This window comes from Molothrus ater, chromosome 3, assembly GCF_012460135.2.
Source record: "Molothrus ater isolate BHLD 08-10-18 breed brown headed cowbird chromosome 3, BPBGC_Mater_1.1, whole genome shotgun sequence".
In the NCBI taxonomy this organism is placed as follows: domain Eukaryota; kingdom Metazoa; phylum Chordata; class Aves; order Passeriformes; family Icteridae; genus Molothrus; species Molothrus ater.
In genome coordinates, this window is record NC_050480.2 from 11953730 (window position 1) to 11972371 (window position 18642).

At 40.3% G+C, this 18642-nt stretch overlaps 1 protein-coding gene across 1 annotated transcript in view; it reads left to right on the forward strand.

Moving 5' to 3' along the window:
* FSHR (follicle stimulating hormone receptor) overlaps positions 1–18642 on the forward strand; it is an 80322-nt gene that overhangs the window by 27084 nt on the left and 34596 nt on the right. Inside the window, exon 2 of the mRNA XM_036380588.2 lies at positions 2712–2783. Coding sequence (XP_036236481.1) covers positions 2712–2783 — 72 coding nt within the window. The remainder of the gene's footprint in view (positions 1–2711; positions 2784–18642) is intronic.

An 18642-nucleotide genomic window follows, 5' to 3' on the forward strand; every position in this document is an offset into this window, starting at 1 on the left:
TAAAGGAAGCTTTTCTTTACTTGCTTCTCTTGACATGAAACATGCTTGAGCAAAGGTGGGCTGTATTCATTTATTTGACCCTAAAATAGTGCCAGAAACAAAACCTAGGAAATGCTTTCCATTTATTTTCTCCATGTAGCTCAGAAAGAATTGGTACTGAACAGCCAGTATCTCATGTTAAGTACAGATTGATTCTTGGAGACTAATTGGTGAGATTTATTGACACTAAAGGATTTGGCTAGTTATAATAGATTCTATTCATTATACAGTTGATAATTCAATGAGTAGCTGATTCTAATTTTCACTGTTAGTTATGCCTTTAAGTCTGACTTTCTACAGCTCACGCAGAGAAGTTTAAAAACAATTAACCTTAATTTTTTTTTTTTAAGTGGAATATGAGATTTCAGCTATTAAACTTCAATTCTGTTTTAACTGCTTCAGGGCATTAGACACGTGGATCCTGAATTCTGGCACCTTATTAACACAGGATATCAGGATCCTCAACAAAGAAACTCAAGGTCTGATTTTTAGTTTTATGCAGATGAGGCTTTTCTCATATCAGTAACCCCATCCATGAATGAGGCTCCCTCCTTTTCATTAGTTTCTGCATCAGACTATAACTTCTTGTTGTGGTGAAGCACAGCATAGGCCAATGTTTAATTAAAAATTGCAAACGTCCTGATGACCTGTGACTGCAGAGAGAGGATTCATTTTAGCACATTGCCATAAAAAAAATGATTGGTGGCTTTTCAGACAAAGCCCTTTTTTTAGGGCTCGGAAATTAGGCGTGCATTTCGACAAAGCAGAGTTTGAGAGAGATTTCAAAGCAGATCAAAGTTAAAGGGTTTCCTGATGGTTCAGCTTTGTAGCACTAAGCCTGCTGGGTGTTCTGCAAGGATCCATTGTACCCATCCACTCTGAAAGCACAGCCACAGCTTTGCATGCATTACACCAGCCCCATTTTCAGTCAGGTTTTACAAATTGCCTAATCCAGGTTAGGCCTTTTCTGGAAGCTCTTTTATCCTTCTAACATTTGCATAATGATCTCAATACTGTAATTCTTGTGTGACAGTGTGTTGAAGCTCTTTCTGATTTACATTAACGATAGTACAAGAATAATGAAATACCAAATTGACTTCATCATCTTTCACAACTGAGAATACCATAAATTTCAATGTTTAAAAAGTGTGGGACCAAGTTCACTCCTGGTGTAATCACTATGACATCTCTGGAACTAGGTGAGGTATGCATTGACTTTTTCTGCTTAAGTAAATATTAACTCATAAGGGGGTAGATTCTATTAAAGACCTACAATTAAAAAATGTGAACTTGTCACGTAGGTACTCTGAGAGAACAATAGGTTTTCTCCCCTAAAATTTTGATTAAAACATGATAATCTCGCAGTAAAATTCTCAGCTAATTATCTGAAATAAAACATAGATGAGGATTGCATGAATACTTTATGTGAATGGTAAAGAAGTAAGTCTCTAGTTTTCAGGCATTGTGTTAAAATTTGCAGGACTGAACAGCAGGTAATAGCAGGCTGAGTTCTCATTTCTGTCCTCCTGCAGACCTTACAACCAAACAGCCATGCAAAGCCAGTTCTGAGATGATGAAAATTAGGGGTGGTCTGGCAGATATGCTCACTAAATAAAATAATTCCATAGTAATGCAGAAAAAAATTAATCTCCACTTCCACAGAAAAATAGACTATGAAACTAAATCCCAGGGGTGATGTAGGTATGTAACATGTTCATGTGTGTAGCTTGGGAGGGTGTTTTTTAAAATAAAGGAAAAAAAAACTTTTCAACGACTGTCTCTCAATGCAACCAATATTATCTGATGGCTTGTGAACAGCAGGTCAGGTTAACATATGCATTTGTTTGTGCTAGCTTCTTATCAATGATTAAACATGTGAAAGAAAACAATCATGCAGATGACACCTTATTTCTCTGAGTAGTAGAAACCCTATATATCATTTGCTGAGTTCTATCAGAATTTTTTCTAGTCCTTTTTGTTAATTGAGAATAAAGGAGATAATTCTAGGTTAACAAAAATCCTTACACTTCAAATATTTCAAATGGGTATTTCAAATGGGTTTTCTTCATAAAGCATATTCTGTACCTTTTAAAAATGATAAAAATGTTGTCCTGGTGCATGTGTGATCAAGTATTCCAAAGTCCCAATTTTGTAGCATATTATGAACTAATTAGAAGAGAGACTGTGAGAAGCCATAAAGTTATTAAAGTTGCAATGATGGGAGACAGTAGCTGACTCCTCAAATTATCTGTGCAGCAAGCAGATCAGGGAATTTTCCTGAATGAGCGTGGATGGAGCACTTTACAGCCTTGAGTAAGCACCTCATCCCAGTCTGGCTCCACAGGGCTGCTTCATCCTGTGCTTCAGCATCACTCAGAAGAGCAGTTGAGATGAGAAAGATGCTGTTCCCTCTCAGCAAACAGAGAAGCTGCAAGTCTGGATTTCCTCGTGTAGCAAAAAGGGAAATGGCAACTACTAATGATGCTTTTTCCCCTGAGGAGCCCCAGTGCTGTGCTGTAATTTTGGATGTCACAGCTGTATTTAGATGCCAAAGCCTTCAGCCATAAGACCATCCTTGTGCCTGTGAGAAAGGCTTCTCCTGTGCTGGCAAGGCTACTTCGCAGTCCTGTGTTGTGAATAGTAAGTAACCACCCTGTTTTCTTTATTTTCAGGAGATTTGTCCTCACCAAGATGAGAGTCATTCCCAAAGGAGCTTTCACAGGACTTGTTGACCTAGAGAAAATGTATGTATTGTGTTAATATTTACTAGGAAACAACTATTTTACTCCAAGCAGCACTTTCTGATTGCAACTCCTTTTACAGCCTGTTAGCAAGTTCCTATCACTGAGCTTCATATAGTTTTATCTTTCTGTCTAAAGTAAAAAAATGGAATGCTTTTTTTTATTGACACCTTCCAGAACAATGTTGTCATAAATACATTTTCATATCAGCAACCGGGCAGTCTTCAGTCAATGGGCTGGTTGAGCATGGAGTGTCATTGCAGTTAATAAATACAGTGCCATAGCAGAAGACCACAGGAAACTGAATATTTTGTGAGTTTTGGAATGAAGCAGTTGGAAAGATTAGGGAGGAAAGAGCTCCTGTTAATAACAGGTCAGCTAATTCTCTCTTCACTAATGAATTAACTAAATAGGATTGTTTTGTGCATGCTCAGAGGCAGCTGGCAGGATGCATGAGAGAATTTTCTTACAGGTGATAGATCCAAAAATCTTAGTACACAAAGAGTGTAAGCAGCTCATTTCTGTGAATTTTAGTGATCAGCCTGGAGGTACAATTATGAGCACCTTTGATGAACAGATGTATCTTACATTCATTAGTATGCTATTGTGGAGGCATTGCAGCTCCACCACCAGAAGGGAAAACCCTGTGTGACATGTTTCCTACTTCTCTTTAACAACAGGAAATCTATGGCTTAGCTGGTGCTAGCACCAAAAATTATAATCCTCACTGTCCAACCTGAACTATTCTGCCTCATGTACGATATTTCTGAAATATCTCATATATGGACAAAGCCCATTTTGCTTAGAAACAGAACAGCACTTGCACCCTGACAGGAGGGGATCACAAATAGGCTGTTCACCCAGGAGCAGTCTGAGTGGGAGTGAGGAAATATACTTAAAATGCAGTACCTTTTTCAGTGCTGTGTGTGCAATGGCAGAACTCCAAAGGACATTTCTCTGCATCATTCCTACCCTTCTCCCTTGTACTCTTGCATGAATAAGGGATTTAGCAAGAAGGTGGTGAGGGTTCGTTTTAGCCTTGTCCTAATGGAAAATCATTGAGCACTTTGGACTGTGAAGTGGGCTGCAAAGTGCATTGTGAGCTGCTTCTGTTATCTTTAATTACTCAGAAACCATATGTCAGATGTGTATAAAGGCATTGAATGGGATGTTTCTAAGTGGTGATTTATTGTTAACCAAAAAATTATCTATGGAAATGGACTCAATTTGAAAATACATCCATCTACTAGTAGTACATGGAGGAGAAATGGGGACAGTAAGTTTATAGCAAAATTTCCTTGAAAATAAAAGTGTGATAAATATGTAAATGAGGCCAATCAACATCAACAAAACTGTGGTATTTGCAGATGATATAGCAAACAGATAAAATTTGAAATAGCTCACAAATCCTAAACCTAGCCCATAAAACATTCATCAGAAATATTCATGATAACGTAGGGACAAAAAAAGTGGGTAATCAAATAATAGATTTGCATATAAAAACACAGCCTTTGTATGAAAGCCTTTTTACTCTTGCAAGATCATGCACAGAAAGAAAGATTAAGCAAACTGTAGCCTATTTAAGGAAAACAGCTATTAATAATGTGATACCTCCATATGGTAAAATGTGGATGGCCTGATGTATACAAATGAGACACTTCAATGTAGTGTATGTGTGTGCTCCCCTAGAACTGAGTAGGCTAAAAATGAAGAGTGACAATATTTCCTGAACGTGTTACTGAAGAAAAACAGCATCTTCTTCAGTCCAGCATAGCTGCACTCGTGATTTTAATCACTAATACATCATTCCTAAGTGTGTTTCTGAGAACAGGATGGGTGTTAAAGCCCAGAATTTGGAGGGCAATGGTGGTCTTTGGAATTATCCCTAGGGAATGAAGCAGTTGATTGCAAGTTGGAAATGTGATGGTCAGAGGCCATCTTGGGCATTGCCGGGGCCTCTAGCTGGTCAGAGTGACCCCGAGAAGAGTTCCAAGGTCTCTTTTCACAGCCCAACGCTTGAAGAAGGAGTCAGGGCTCTTCATTTCTCGGTCTCAAGGTTGTTTATTGTATCTCATCTATAAAAATTCTTCCTCCTGACCTGCCGAGGTCTGCTCAGCAAGACAGTCCGAGGGATTCTGCCTGCCCCAGGGGCTGTGTTATGTCTTTATCCTAAAAACTATGTGTACAATGTTTACAATTACTTTCCAATACCTATCACCTGTGTTAGACAGTGAGCTTCTACTCTAAACCAATCCAAAAGTGCCAACATCACAGCAGAAGATGGAGGCCAAGAAGAAGAAGGAGAAAGGCTGGACACGCCCAGATCCCTCCATCTTGCCCCGCTGAATCCCCATTCCAGAAACCCCAAAATCTACTTTTTCACCCCGTGATAACTTCACTATTATTCTACCTAAACTGTTGGGGCTTGCTGATCTTCATATAAGGTTGGTAATTTGCTCCATGGGTCATAATCAAAACCACAGGCATCTTGGGCTCTGTGCCAGGGCTTCTGAGCCCCCTGGCAGGGGTCTTGGCTGCTCAGGACAGCCAGAGGGATGTCCTGGGTTCCCACAGGGCATAGCAGACTTTGGCCTGCTTAGGACACTGGTTCAGAGAGTCCTTTAGGAAAGACTCCTGAATAACAAAAAAGTTCAGGAAGGCTTCAAGGAGGAGATCTTAAAGGCACAGAAGTAGTGTCTTTATGTGCTGAAAGATGAGCTATTGGGTAAGAAGATCAACACAGAGCTTTCTCAGCAACCCAGGGAAAAAATAGTTTATGACCCTTGGAAAGGTCAGGCAACTCAGGAAGAATACAAGGATGTCATTAGGTCATGTAGAGAGAAAATTAGAGAGGCAAAAGCTCAGTTAGAATTCAATCTGGCCACTGCTGTGAAAGGAAATAAAAGGGGGTTTATAAATATATTAATGGCAAAAGAAGGGCCAAGGAAAATCTCACTCCTTTAGTGGACCCAGGGGGAAATACTGGCACTAAGGATGAGGAAAACACTGAGGTGTTTATGCTTTCTTGATTTCTTAATGCTTTCTTTGCCTCAACCTTTAACAGAAAGACTGGTTATCCGCAGAACATCTCCTGAAAGGAGGCTGTAGCCAGGTGGGGCTTGGCCTCTTCTCCCAGGCAAATAGAACAAGAGGGAATGTCCTCAAGGTTTGCCAGGGGAGGTCAAGTTTGGACCAGGGAGAATGTCAGAATTTCCAGAAAGGGTTTTAAGGCATTGGAATAGGCTGCCCATGGAAGTGGTAGAGTCACCACCCCTGAAGGTGTTCAAGAAATGACTGGACATCACAGGTTTACTTGACATGGTGGTGTTTGGTCAAAGGTTGGACTTGATGATTTTAGAGGTCTCAGTGATCCTTGAGGGACCCTTCCAAGTCAGAATATCCTGTGAAATATCTGTCTTTTCCAACCTTAATGGTTTTATGATTCTAGGCTAAATCAGAGATGAGTCCTCCCTAAGAATACTAACTCTCTTATATTTTCCTTCAAAGTGAATGAAGGCTTTTGAATTTTCTGGTTTTCAAAGAAAAATAATTCATTTATATTTTCCTGCTTTCACTATGCATTTTAGTATCTTCCCAAACATTTAAACTGCTGAGACCTTTAAATATATGTATTTTGCCAGAAAACGTCAAATACTTTTCAGTCAGAGTATCCAGGCAATTCTCAATTTTTTTCTATTTGGACTGTCAAGGACTTTCCAGAATGGACACTAATGACCATGATTCATAAAGGAAATACTAGTGTGACTTGGAAATGTGGGCATGGAGGTGTTGATCTGACCTCTCTGATGAAGCTCCAGTTTTAGTAACCAAGACAAAATCTTTTGGGTTTCACCTGATTTTTTTTTTAATTTGGCAATATTGTCATTGGAATACTTTTGCCTTTTTTTATTCTTTTAAGAGTGAGAGCCCATTTGAACCATTTTCTAGTTTGTCATTATCTTCTCAACCATCTAAATTCCTTCAGTTGCTGACAAAACATGAAATGACCATTCTGCAGACTGTCATATGGTGCAACAACTTTCCTGAAGTATGTTCTGGGAGAAGGATCTTTGCTTCTTAAATAAAATGTTTGAAGTTATGAAATAAACTTACAGGCTCTAAATATCAGAGGCTTCTCTTACTAAACATGCAACTTGAATTTTCCTACAGAAAACCCTTTCAGAATCCCACAGGTCTGAGGAACAGCCTTGCCATCTTGTTGCCAGCAGCTCTCCAACTTCTGCACAACTCTGGCTTCATGTCAATTTAGCAAATAGGTGTTCAGGAAAGCAGATTGGTTATTTTTGCTACATGTTTAGTCTACTCCTAGGCCTTAGACAATTGGAACGTGGCAGTTCTTCTGGACTTCTGCTTAACCAACTTATTTACACTCCCAGAACTAATTAACCCTCCAGTTACTAAATTAAAAAGCAGTCCCATGCAGGCACACACCTGGAAAAATCAATCTGACATGCTCAGCAGCAGCTGTGTCATCCTCAACCTGCACAGAAAGAGCTTAATTTGGAGTAGAGACAGTCAGAAGCAACACTAAGTCTCTCCTTTTCTGTTTCTGAGTTTCCTGCTGTTACTATGAGGCAAAGTAGATTTGTGAATCTTGATCTAACAAGGCTTGATTTGGGCATTATATATATAGGAAGCTTGATCTGATTGTGTTACCCTGTGCAAGCAAAAGAGGCTTCATGTCTGTACCCTGAGGCACAATCCCCTTGAAAATTCATCATCAGTTATTTGTTCTTTTTTGAAGGGTTTAAGCTAAAACATAATGCTTTGGTTCATCATTTGCTCTCAAACCCAACCTATGTGCAGCCTAAGGAAACTCAGCTGTGAGGATGAAGTACTTCTGGAACTAGAAGATGTCACAGAGGGGAAAAAAGCACCATTACTGGCCCTGTTTTTATTTTGGAGTAATTGGAGGGAAGCATTTTTATAGGAGATGCTGGCAAAGACACATTTTAAGAGCATGAACCATGGTATGGACAACAGAGCTTGATGAGCTAAACCCATAATGAGCTCTGGAGATCATGGAAAGCTAAAGCTTCTAGGGTGGAGGGAAGCCACCAGAGCTGACACTCCTGGAAAAGAAAGTTTTCTGTCCATGGAAAACAGCAGCTATCTACTGCTTCTTCATGAATTGGTAGAGAAAACTAGCCCTGAATTACGTATTTACTAAATTACTTAGTGCATTCAAGATTTTCTGGTTTTCTCTTTGTTAAGACTCCATTGATAGTTCCTAAGGACAAATGCTGCTGCTCTGTGACCTAAACACACAAGCACCAGCTTATTTCACAAACAACAACCAACCTAATGGATGATGATAAAACCTCTCCAGTTTGCCCCTCTAGGCTAAAAGGCAAGTCCCACTTCCTTTGACTCAGTTGGATCACACTGAGTGATCACACTGAGATCACCTTTTATGTTTTGTCTAAACTCAGAGGAGTTACTTGTGGGTAATGGAGACCAGAAGAGAGAATTTTGAATCAAGGGGTGTCTCTCTTTCTGTGGCTGGGGAAGGACCAGAATTCTTGGCTTGGTTGTAAGTCTCACCTAGAAAATTTGGCAGAACACGGAGACTTCACTTTCTCTAGCAAGTTATAACAACCTGGCAAATTGATGCATTCACCATCCAGACCTTCTTCAGCAGTAGCAATCAGGCTGCCTGGGCTAGCAAGGGGCTAACCCATCCCATGTGCTCCTAAAATCAGCCTCATTAAGCTCCTGCAGGTGACTCTGTGACACTTTTCAGCGTAGAGCACAAGAATGTGGGAGGGAAGGGGGGAAGGCAGAAATCACAGGATCACCTAAGGACGAGCAGGCTGTGTCTTTTGCTACCAAGAAAGCTGTTCAGCATTTCACAGCTTCTCCAGTTTTTCTTTTATTGTGTGCTGCCTCATTTGATATGCAAAAGACCAGGCTTAAATAAGTTCATTTCTTAAAATGAGAAAATGGTTATGATTAAGTGTAGCCAAAGCATTTGGAAATTTTATCTAGGCAGGAGTTGCTTTCTACCTTTTGTTGCATCATTTGGATTAACCTGCTTTTTATTTTTTTTGCAAGTGGAAAATATGGATTTTAGGATCTGCTGTGATATATAAGTTAAATAGTGCATGCTTATAAAAGTATTTATTTACATCCCTAAGGTGAAAGTGGTACACAGACCATTCTGTGTACCAAAATACCTACTGAATAAGGTAAAAGTCATCCTTTGGTAGCAAATACTCCAGGGTATATTCTCAAGGTGCAGCTCTATGGATATTAAATTCTAATTTACATTATAGGAACTTCTGTGTAACTTCCAGCATCTTGAGGGCAGGCCGTGAAAATAAGTATGCTGCTTAATGCATTTAAATTAGTCTATGCATTTTCTCTCAGGGAACAGAGGACTACTGTTCAAAACCACTAAGGCAAGTAACCAACATAGGCAAAGAAATTTAAAATCCAGGCAGTTATCCCAAAGAATAAATGTTTGAATGGGGCCGTTGCTGTGATGTGGGGCTTTCCCTGCAGCCCTGGACGAGTCAGCAAGCTGGTGGTCGGGCAGGGAGCAATCACAGGAGGCCTCCTGGTTCCTGCAGCTGGACTTGCAAGTCCCAGATGTCCCTACCACAGGTGACATTCTTTGATTGTGATCAGTGGGCTGGAACAGGGCTTTTCCTCAGAGGAGGGGTTGGTGGCACTTCAGGCCTCTGGTCCATTCCAAGATGGATCCAGCAGAATCACATGAGAAAGCTTGTCCTCAGGCAGACGTGCAGTTCAGGCTGTGTCAGTCTTCTTTTGCCCCCTCTGCCCTTTGAGCTGGGTTCCCACAAATGGCATGTGGAAGGTGAGCAGCCACAGGAGCTTCTCCCAGGGCTCCTGTTTCCATGGTGGTGGTGGAGGAGCCAGGCAGAGCAGTGCCTGTGCCGCTGTCTCTCCGTGAGCTGCTGGGGTAATTCTCCTTCCCCAGGCTGTGCCATTGCTTCAGACCACCCTCCATTGCTGCAGCCTTTGGAAACATCACCCCTGGACAGCCAACTTTTGTGTTTGGGGTGAAAATATAGGAAGCCTGCTGTTCTAAATTCAGCTTATTTCATACCAGGAGAAGCTATGCCTTCTGTTCTAAACACAACAGGCAGTGAAGGAAGGCTGGGTGGCTTTATTACAATCTATAAACCTTTTGCTGCATCATCACTTGGTATTCTGCTTTTCCCTGCCAAAGCTTAACTGTGGAAGAGATCTTCCACTTGCAGTTACTGTTGTCATCCCTTGCACAACTAAAAAAACTGAAGGAGAAATTTATTATCCATGTCAGTTACTCACTGCCGATGTCAAAGAGCAGAGATTTAATTACAGTTTTTGCTACATTTCAGGGAAAGATAATCTGATCTCACGATTTTTCTAATGCTTGGATGGAACAAAATTACAAATAAAGTGAAAACCCTTAGAAGAAGAAGCTAGGAAATGTAAAATCAATTAATAGTGTTCATATCAACATTTTCTAAATTTTCTATTCAAAAAGTCACAGAAAAACACACTAATATTTGCATATTTTAATTGAAACACATCAGAGCACAAGAAAGAAGTATTCCATAATTCTTTCTATGTGGTTTACTATCTTGATGCTTGCTTTCTTTGATAAAATAAATTTAGAAAGAAAATACATTTTGTCATTACTTGCTTTTGTTGAGCAAGAATGAGCTTTGTGGTAATGAACTGTTAGCAGAATCTTTATTTGTTAACTGCACTGGTGTGAAGCCAGCATTAAGGACTGAAGTATTTAATGGGAGAATCATCTTGCACATCATCTCAGGTCCCTGTTTTACAGCTGTCTAGACAGAGAGAGAGAAAAAAAAAAAAGGAACCAACTTGTCTGAATGTATGCTAAATGCTTTAATGCCTTTCCCCAGTGACATACTGTTCAGATTACCTGAATTCATAAAACATGAAACGTGGGCAAATGCTTGTGTGAGTTCCCACTCTGTTTCAGGAGGAAGCTTTGATCCAGTGTTCTTCTGCCTTCCTCCATCCTAATAAAATAGATAAAACTAAATGTGTGCTAAATTAAGATAGCCTTTTTGCATATATAAATGTAGGATCTCAAGTAGCCTCATTCATCCAAAATGAGATTTGAGGGTGAAAGGCACAGTTCTTAAAGAAAGTCTCACTCCAGTGGAAGAAAAAAAAATCCAACCCAAAAAACCAACCAAACAAACACCACCTCTGCAATTGAAAATGTTGTGAATTATCAATATAATTTTCTCAATTAGTAAGATTATTTCTCAGTTGGCTTGCCCTGCTCTTGGACAGTTTGCTGGGCTTCCCCTGCCACCATTTCAGCTGTGCCAGACAAGCTGTAGGTTCAGCATCACATGGAGACAACTCCTTCCCCTGGACCACAAAGGTTTGCAAGGCAGCCCCAGTCCAGGTCCTTGCATTTGAGGCATGAAGCTGATTATTGTGACTGGCAGACCTAGCAAGGAGCCTCAGGACTGATGGCCATCCTGTGGTGCAGAATTAATCCCATCATCTTTCTTCCTTTCTCCCGGGGGCATGGGCAGAGCATGCTGAGGAGGCTGCTATGTCTGCTTTCTGGCCAGCTTTTGGGCATCCATCTCAGGTGCTTTTGGGTGGGTTTTTTGTTCCAAGAGGGAAGGATGGATGCTGGCAAAATCAAAAATTTTTCCCCAAAATCTGTCACTTCTTCAGTTTTCATCTCTTTCCTCCAGAAGATTCCCTCTATTTGGAAAGAATGGAAGTTTCAATTTGTATTTTATCATGAGATTCGTGTGATTTCAAGTTAGAATAAATGACCATCTAAGTGACTTTGTAAATATAAAAATACATATTTACTAATTAAGTTAAAATAATTCTTAAGGTGGCAGAGTGGTACATTTATTAAATTTATTTGCATATACCACAGAACCAAGAACTCAAAATTGCCAGTTCTATTTACATTTTACATTTTGAAATATAATTCATCACTCATACATGGCAAAATATATGTTTTTTCTCATATGATGTGTTAGAATATTGTCCTGAATTAAATAATTATCTTTTTCATTATAAAATCAATATATTCATTCTAATATCCCTAAATGATTTTCAAAAAATGTTCTCCTTTGTGTGTTTGTTTCATATTAACTCCCAAAGTTCTTGATAGAATTCAGAATTAAAATGTACTGACTTGTAAACAGAACTGTAAATACAAAATTAAGGTTTTTCAGGAAAAAAAAAAAAGAAAAAATAGGTATTTTCTAGCTATTAAAAAAGGTTTTTATAGGATTTTTTTCTGTTAATCTTGTTGAGTGTACTGTAACTGTACCAGTGAGTGAATGCTAAAGGTGTGACCTCCTTGAAATTGTGCCAAATTTGCTCTAAATGGGATTTGCCTCAATTGTTATTGTTGCCACTACTAAATATTGTTTGTAGAAAGAAGCAGTCTGGCACCAGATTGGAAATGGCAATTCCATTTCAGGAGGATTTCAGAAAGATCTTCCTATATTAATTTAATCCAGCTTTCTCGTTTATTTTAGGAATAATGCTAGTGGAATTGACATGTTGCAATGAAGGAGTGTTTCCCATTGCTATACAAATGCTGATATAAACCTCAGCATTTATGGAAAACAAATGTTGAGATGAAGTCAAGACATTTATTTTCTAGGCAGGAGATGTTGATTCTCTGACAACATTATATTGCACAGCCTTTATTTTTATTATGCCAAATGATTGATGTGGATTTAATCATTAGTTCGATGGCTCCTTTGCTCAGTGGAGAGGCAACTGGGCATTTTATCATTATTAGTGAGCTGCATTTTGATTTTTCTATCAAAGGCTCTGCTGGTCCTAATTCATCCCAGGTGTAAAACCAGAGATTCATTTTGCCCATTGTTTGTTTTGTGACCAAGCCAAGAACAATTTGCACACAAAATACTGTGAATATTTGTTTTGATATGTAGAGCAGGAGCCTGGTTTGGATGAAGACTCCCATATATGTATGTGATTCTTTAAAAATAAATAAGAGTGGGGTACCTTTTGTGACTAAACTACTCACCACATGGCAGAATATATATACTTAAATACATGAATGTGTGCTGGTACATACATAGAGACTAGTCTGGGAAACATTTAAATTGCTAGGATTTAGAATGGTAGACAGATACTAAGCCAGAAAATATTTTGAATGCTTGGGGAGCCAACACCACAGATGGAAATTACAAATGGTTGTGAGAGAAATGCAGAAAGCTGGAGAGCTCTTGTTGTCTGTAAGTTTTCCAGAGTAGTCAGCAGAAGGCTGGGAGCTGGGGACAGGGACAGAACCTTGTTTGTGAGAGCTGCTGATGTCACTTTCTGAAGGAGGACATTCAAGAGAACATTTCTGGAAAAACTGTGAGATAGTTCATGCACATGGAGAATATATTTTGTCCACCTCATAGGGTGCTTCCTCCTCTGAGCAGAACAAATTCATGTAATAAATAGGGAGTTTGTCAGCCAGGAATGGTCTCTCCACTTTGTCTTGCGCTTGGCAGTTTCTTCACTAAAAGCAGGAATAATGCAGAATTTCATGTGGGGGCAGAATTAAAACAGTTTTTGTAATTTGGAAGCATTGTTTGTTTCTGTCTTGCTTTTCTGCTCAAGAGCACAAAGATTTACATCTTTATCTGGAAGTGTTTATCCTTCCTAGTGTAATTATGAAGTGAAGGTGCTCATTAGACATGTCTAATCCCTTTGTCAATCTTATCTTTTATTTGGAATGAGGTTTTTACAGTGATCTGGTTTTCATCTTTATTCCCCACATTTTTAAGGCTTCTTGTGCTGGATTTTTAAGATTTATGCTTTTCCCATCTGTGCTGTGAGAAGGGGTGAGCACGACGCAGTGAAAAAAACGTGCTTATTTATTATTTCTGTTTCCAATGAGATGAGGCTCTCTAGGAGAGCTGGCAGCAGCAGGGCTCCCTGGAGGAAGGGCTGTGGGGTATTTCCTTTGTGGGATAAAGGGGCTGCAAATGGTAGGAGAGTTAGAGGCCAGAGATGGAAATGTGTCACTCAAGGTCTGCCCTGGAGAGCAGGGAGCAGCCCCAGGGGTGGTGGACAGGATTTACAGGAGGTCTGAGCAGAGCTTGCTGCCCCAAGCCATTGAGGATCTTGGCCCTTCAGTGTTTAGAGATGGACTGCACAAAAGAGGGGAGCAAACATTTCAGCAGGGCCTGTCCCAACAGGACAAGGAGTAGTGGTTTTAAACTAAAAGAGGGTGGATTTAGATTGCATATAAGGCAGAAGCTTTTTTCTGTTTGCGTGCTGAGCCACTGGAATGTGCTGCCCAGGGAGGTGGTGGATGAGCCATCCCTGGCAACATTTAAGGTCAGGTTGTTCTGGTCTCTGAGCAACCTGGTCTAGTGGATGTCCCTCTGGGAAGGTGGACTGGATGACCTTGAAAAGTTCCTTCCAACCTGTACTATTCTATGATTCTGTGAACTCCAAACCTCCAAAGGCATTGGATGTCAGGCTAGGGAGGATATAAAATCTTCCCAGTTCTCTTCCAATATCCTGTAAAGTTTTTCTGCTTTGAAGTTAATTATCCTAGTTGATATTCTAATAAAAGCTGCCTTTTTTGAGCTTAAAGCCCTCTCATCCTTCTTTGAGACATCCTGTGCAGAGGAAGGTCAAGACACATTGCCTCAAAACTCGTGACTTGAAGTGTCCTCGCACGGCACTGTCCAGACTGTTTTGTCATTACATTTTCACCATCCTGGCTCCTCCATTCCCTGATCCTGACCCTCTGTTGGGGGACCCACTGCCACGAGCTGAGGCTGAAGGCACATTTGAAGCAGAGGAGTAAACTCCAGGGAGCAACAGAGGACAGAGCCAGGAGGCAATTAATTTCTACAGAGGAAAGAAAATGGATTTCAGTTCATCTGTGACAGCCATGTGCCCAGGCATAATTGACAACACAAACTGTTTATTTAAAAATAAGCTTGGTTTTGCCTGTGTTTCTTGGTAGCAGACCTAAACACACTAACAAGTAAAGTGGTTTTTCACAAGCCTTCATCTGTCAATATCAAGGATCCTGTTTTGTATTCCCAGGACCCAGAGTAGCTCTGAGCAGCACATTATATTTCCATCCCACTGTGCTGCCAGGCACTGTGCTTTCAGGGTAACAGATAACATGTTAACGACTGAAACAGGCTGTAAAAATGAGGGGGGAATTGTGTCAGCAGGGGCAATCACTCAGGTCTCCAGACAGAGGGCCTCCTAATGGGACCTCAGCCAAGCACTGTACAGGTTTAATTCCCAGGCAGCACCTTCCTGTGAACTAGACAGTCTCCAGGTTTCAGGCACCTTTCCCACACAGGGAGATTGATTTCATATTGATAAAAATCTAGGACATTACTGTTCTTGATTTTGGTGGTGTGCTGTCAGCATCTGTCCCAGCAATGTGACAGTAAGGTATCTTTTCATCTGCACACATAGGGATGCTTCTATTCCCCATATTTTGTGGATCTGTTGGCAGGCTGAAAGCTCTCTGCACTCAAGGGGCAAAGCTCTCATTTGCCACGACTCCTTTGGTTCACAGGAGACTGAGTAATGGCAGAGCAATAATTGTTCTTTGGGGAGGACCACCATTCTTTGAGGAACACCATCCAGGAACCCTCTCTTCCTCTTGTTGCTGTTATTCACTCTCAGTAGCCGTTTTTTAAATCTGTGGAGTTTACTCCAGCTCTTACTCCAGCGCTGACCTTGTCTAATCATATTGATTGTTAGTAACTGAAGGCTAATTAGCAAGCAAGTTGCTATGGCAATTCTTGAGTCACACATATAAAGAGAAAATACTGCTAAAACAACCAGTGCATGGTGACTATCAGCATAGTTAAACAAATTAAAAATTATAATTCATTCAGATGTATGCTAGAATTCAAATGAAGACCTAATACGCTACAAGGAAGTTTTTCCCTTGCTACCACATTTTCTTCTTTCGTGGTAGTTTTTTTTTTTTTTTTTTTTGTTGGTTTTTTTTTTTCCTTTTATTTGTATGTTGAATGAGTTATACATAATTTCAGGACTAAATGACAAAGTAGGCTTTGGGTTGTTCTCCACCCCCACCAGGCAGCCCACACAAAATATGTCACAACAAGTTTGGTGTGACAGGAGAATGGCTCAGGCAGAGGGTAATAGGACTTGGAACCCCCCAGATTTCTGGGTCATTTGTTCATATCCAGTCTGCATGTGTGTGATGAATGTTTTATTTTCACTTGGGTAGGCTGATGGCTGGCATACCAGGAGAGGGTGAGCTCAGCCTGTGCCCTCAGGAGATGGTGATTCATTGCAAGCTCAGGCTGCCACAGCTGGCTGTCAGCAGCAGCAGCCTCTCTTGGCCAGACTTTGAAATGGGGTCTCAGTGGGTGTCCAGGCTCCTTTGTGGGGCACTGTGGGAAGGCTTGATTGCTTTGGCCATGCTGTGCCTCATCTGTGGATAAATGGAAGATTTTTGCCATCCACATCAATAAAGTCTTTTTACCTCACTTTTAACTAAATGTGACCTAAAAGAAAACCAAGTGTGTTTCTCCCTGTTTAGAGGGGGCCTTCCTTCTTTTCCTTTGGCACCTTCCTAAGTAATCATGTCCCTGACACATCTGAGCTCTCCTAACAGGTCTCCATCTGTACATTTTTAAGGAGGAGGATATGAAAGCTTGCTTCCTGGTGCCACCCTTCTGGGCTCTTTGAATGATGAGGCAAAATGGATTTAGGAGAGTTGCAGGTCTAGATGGGAGAGGGTCGTGTCCTGAGCTCAGGTCATACCCTGAACTCCAGGGGAGTTTCTCTGCCCCTCTCAGTCTTCAGTGGATGAATGTCCTCAAATTGACTTTAGCAGCACACAGAGAAAAAAGTGAGCAGAAGTGGAGTTGTTTTGTAGCATTAATCTCTTTTAACAGGTCTAATCGATAAATATTCTCTGTGTGGCTTCTTGGGACTTGCATGCTCACAGAGGTTCATTCATTTAACTGAAAATAAGTTATAAAATTTATTGGAACTGCCTGCCAGTTGAAAAAAGACAACAACAACAAACAAACACACACACACACACACAAGAAAACAAATACAAAATAAAATCAAAATACACAAATATGTTTGAATTCATTAGGACCAACTGAATCCAAAACATCTGATGTGGGGCTTTGTGTGGTCCTGAAGTTAAATAGGTGCCACTGTCCTGACCCTGCCATTTTGAAGTACCAATTGCATGATTTCAGGGCAAAGAGAAAAATTAAAACCCCACGTACTTGAGCTGCTGCATAATCTGTCCTCACCAAAGGTGTTCAGGTGGAGCACAGGGGATTCACTTGGGGAATCTCTTTGCCAGAGCCATTCTGCAGACCCATCTTGGAACCAGTGGAAAGAGTACAATGCCACCCTATTAATTTTGTGTAGAGGAACGTGGTGTGTGCTGGTGCTGCTGGCTGCTTTCTGTTTGCTGGATCTTTCTGCATGTAAGAAAAATGCTCTTCTGTCCAGGCATCTGGTCCACATTTCAGTAATTTCAAGATAAGTATCTTTTAGAGAGAATTCTGATCATGTTCCATAATATTATGTTATATCAGTTTCTTCATTTTGCCACTAAAATAATTCAAAAATGCATGGTTTTTTCCCATCTGGTGGAAAAAGAAACAGTGCATCATTTTTCTTTTAGTTTTAATTCAGTATTTAACATTCCTTTAAATCTGAGCTAATTTGCTGTCACAGGATTGCCTTTAAGTTTGTGTACTTCTGTGTTCTGTGTATTGAGCTGTGTGCTTTCTAGAGAAAACACTTATTCATAATTGCAGGAAAATATGCACTCCTCTAAAATGTAGAATGCTAATGTAAATACATATCCACTATTAAAATCAATGCATTTTCATTCCTTCTGCTGCTGAGTCTGAAATCTTCTTCAGTCTCAACTAAAGCAGTGATATTTATCAGAAATGATGGATTTAATTTAATTTATTTATTTTTTAAGTGTGTTTCATCATCATGACTTTTCCAAATGGTGATTTTTGTGGTTTGGGATCTCTTTGGGAATTGTTTTTCCCCCTTATCAGCAGTGTTTTCTCAGAGGGTTTTAGTGGAAATACAAAAAGGTTTTGCCAGGCTTGAGTGCTGTGAAAACACTGTAAGTTCCATTTTATTTACATCAGTACAGGAATTCAGACAGAAAAAATATCATAAGTATATGCAATACTGTTCAGCAAAAGAATAGACACAGCAACTTCTAAGGAAAACGTGTTGTTTTTTTTGTTTTTTTTTAATTCAAACCACATTTGTTTTTCCGTCTCCTTCTTTAGTGCTGTGGCTAGGGAGGAAGATTCCTCTTTTTCCTTGATGAGGAAGGAAGAGCTAATTCCAATAAGGCTTTTTTGCATCATCTGCAGGTCACACTTCCTTCTATGTCCCAGGACAGAGGGGAGGAGAATGGTTCCCAGGCAGATCAAAGTACTCTGACACAGGAGGAACAGGTTGTTCCCAAGTGGCTGAAAATTGCCTCTGGGTCTTGCCTCATTCCTATGGAATGGTTCTTCCTGAGGGCTCCCATCAAAGGGCTGGATCCAGCCTGAGGATTTCTTGTGAAAGCCCCACAAGAGCAGAAAGCCTTTGTATGTTTAGTGCTTCTCCAGAGCAGGGTACAGAACAGCCTCCTTGGAAATGGGGTGAGGTGTGCAGAAAGGCAGTTGCTGCCTGCTTTCAGTGAGTAAGAACCATCCTGTGCCCATGGATTTATTATTTTTATTGCTTTTATTGGAGTATTGTGTGTATACACACACAAACACAGAAACATATTATTATTATTATTATAGTGAATTTTGGCCCAAGCTTTATGACATCTTCCCTTTCC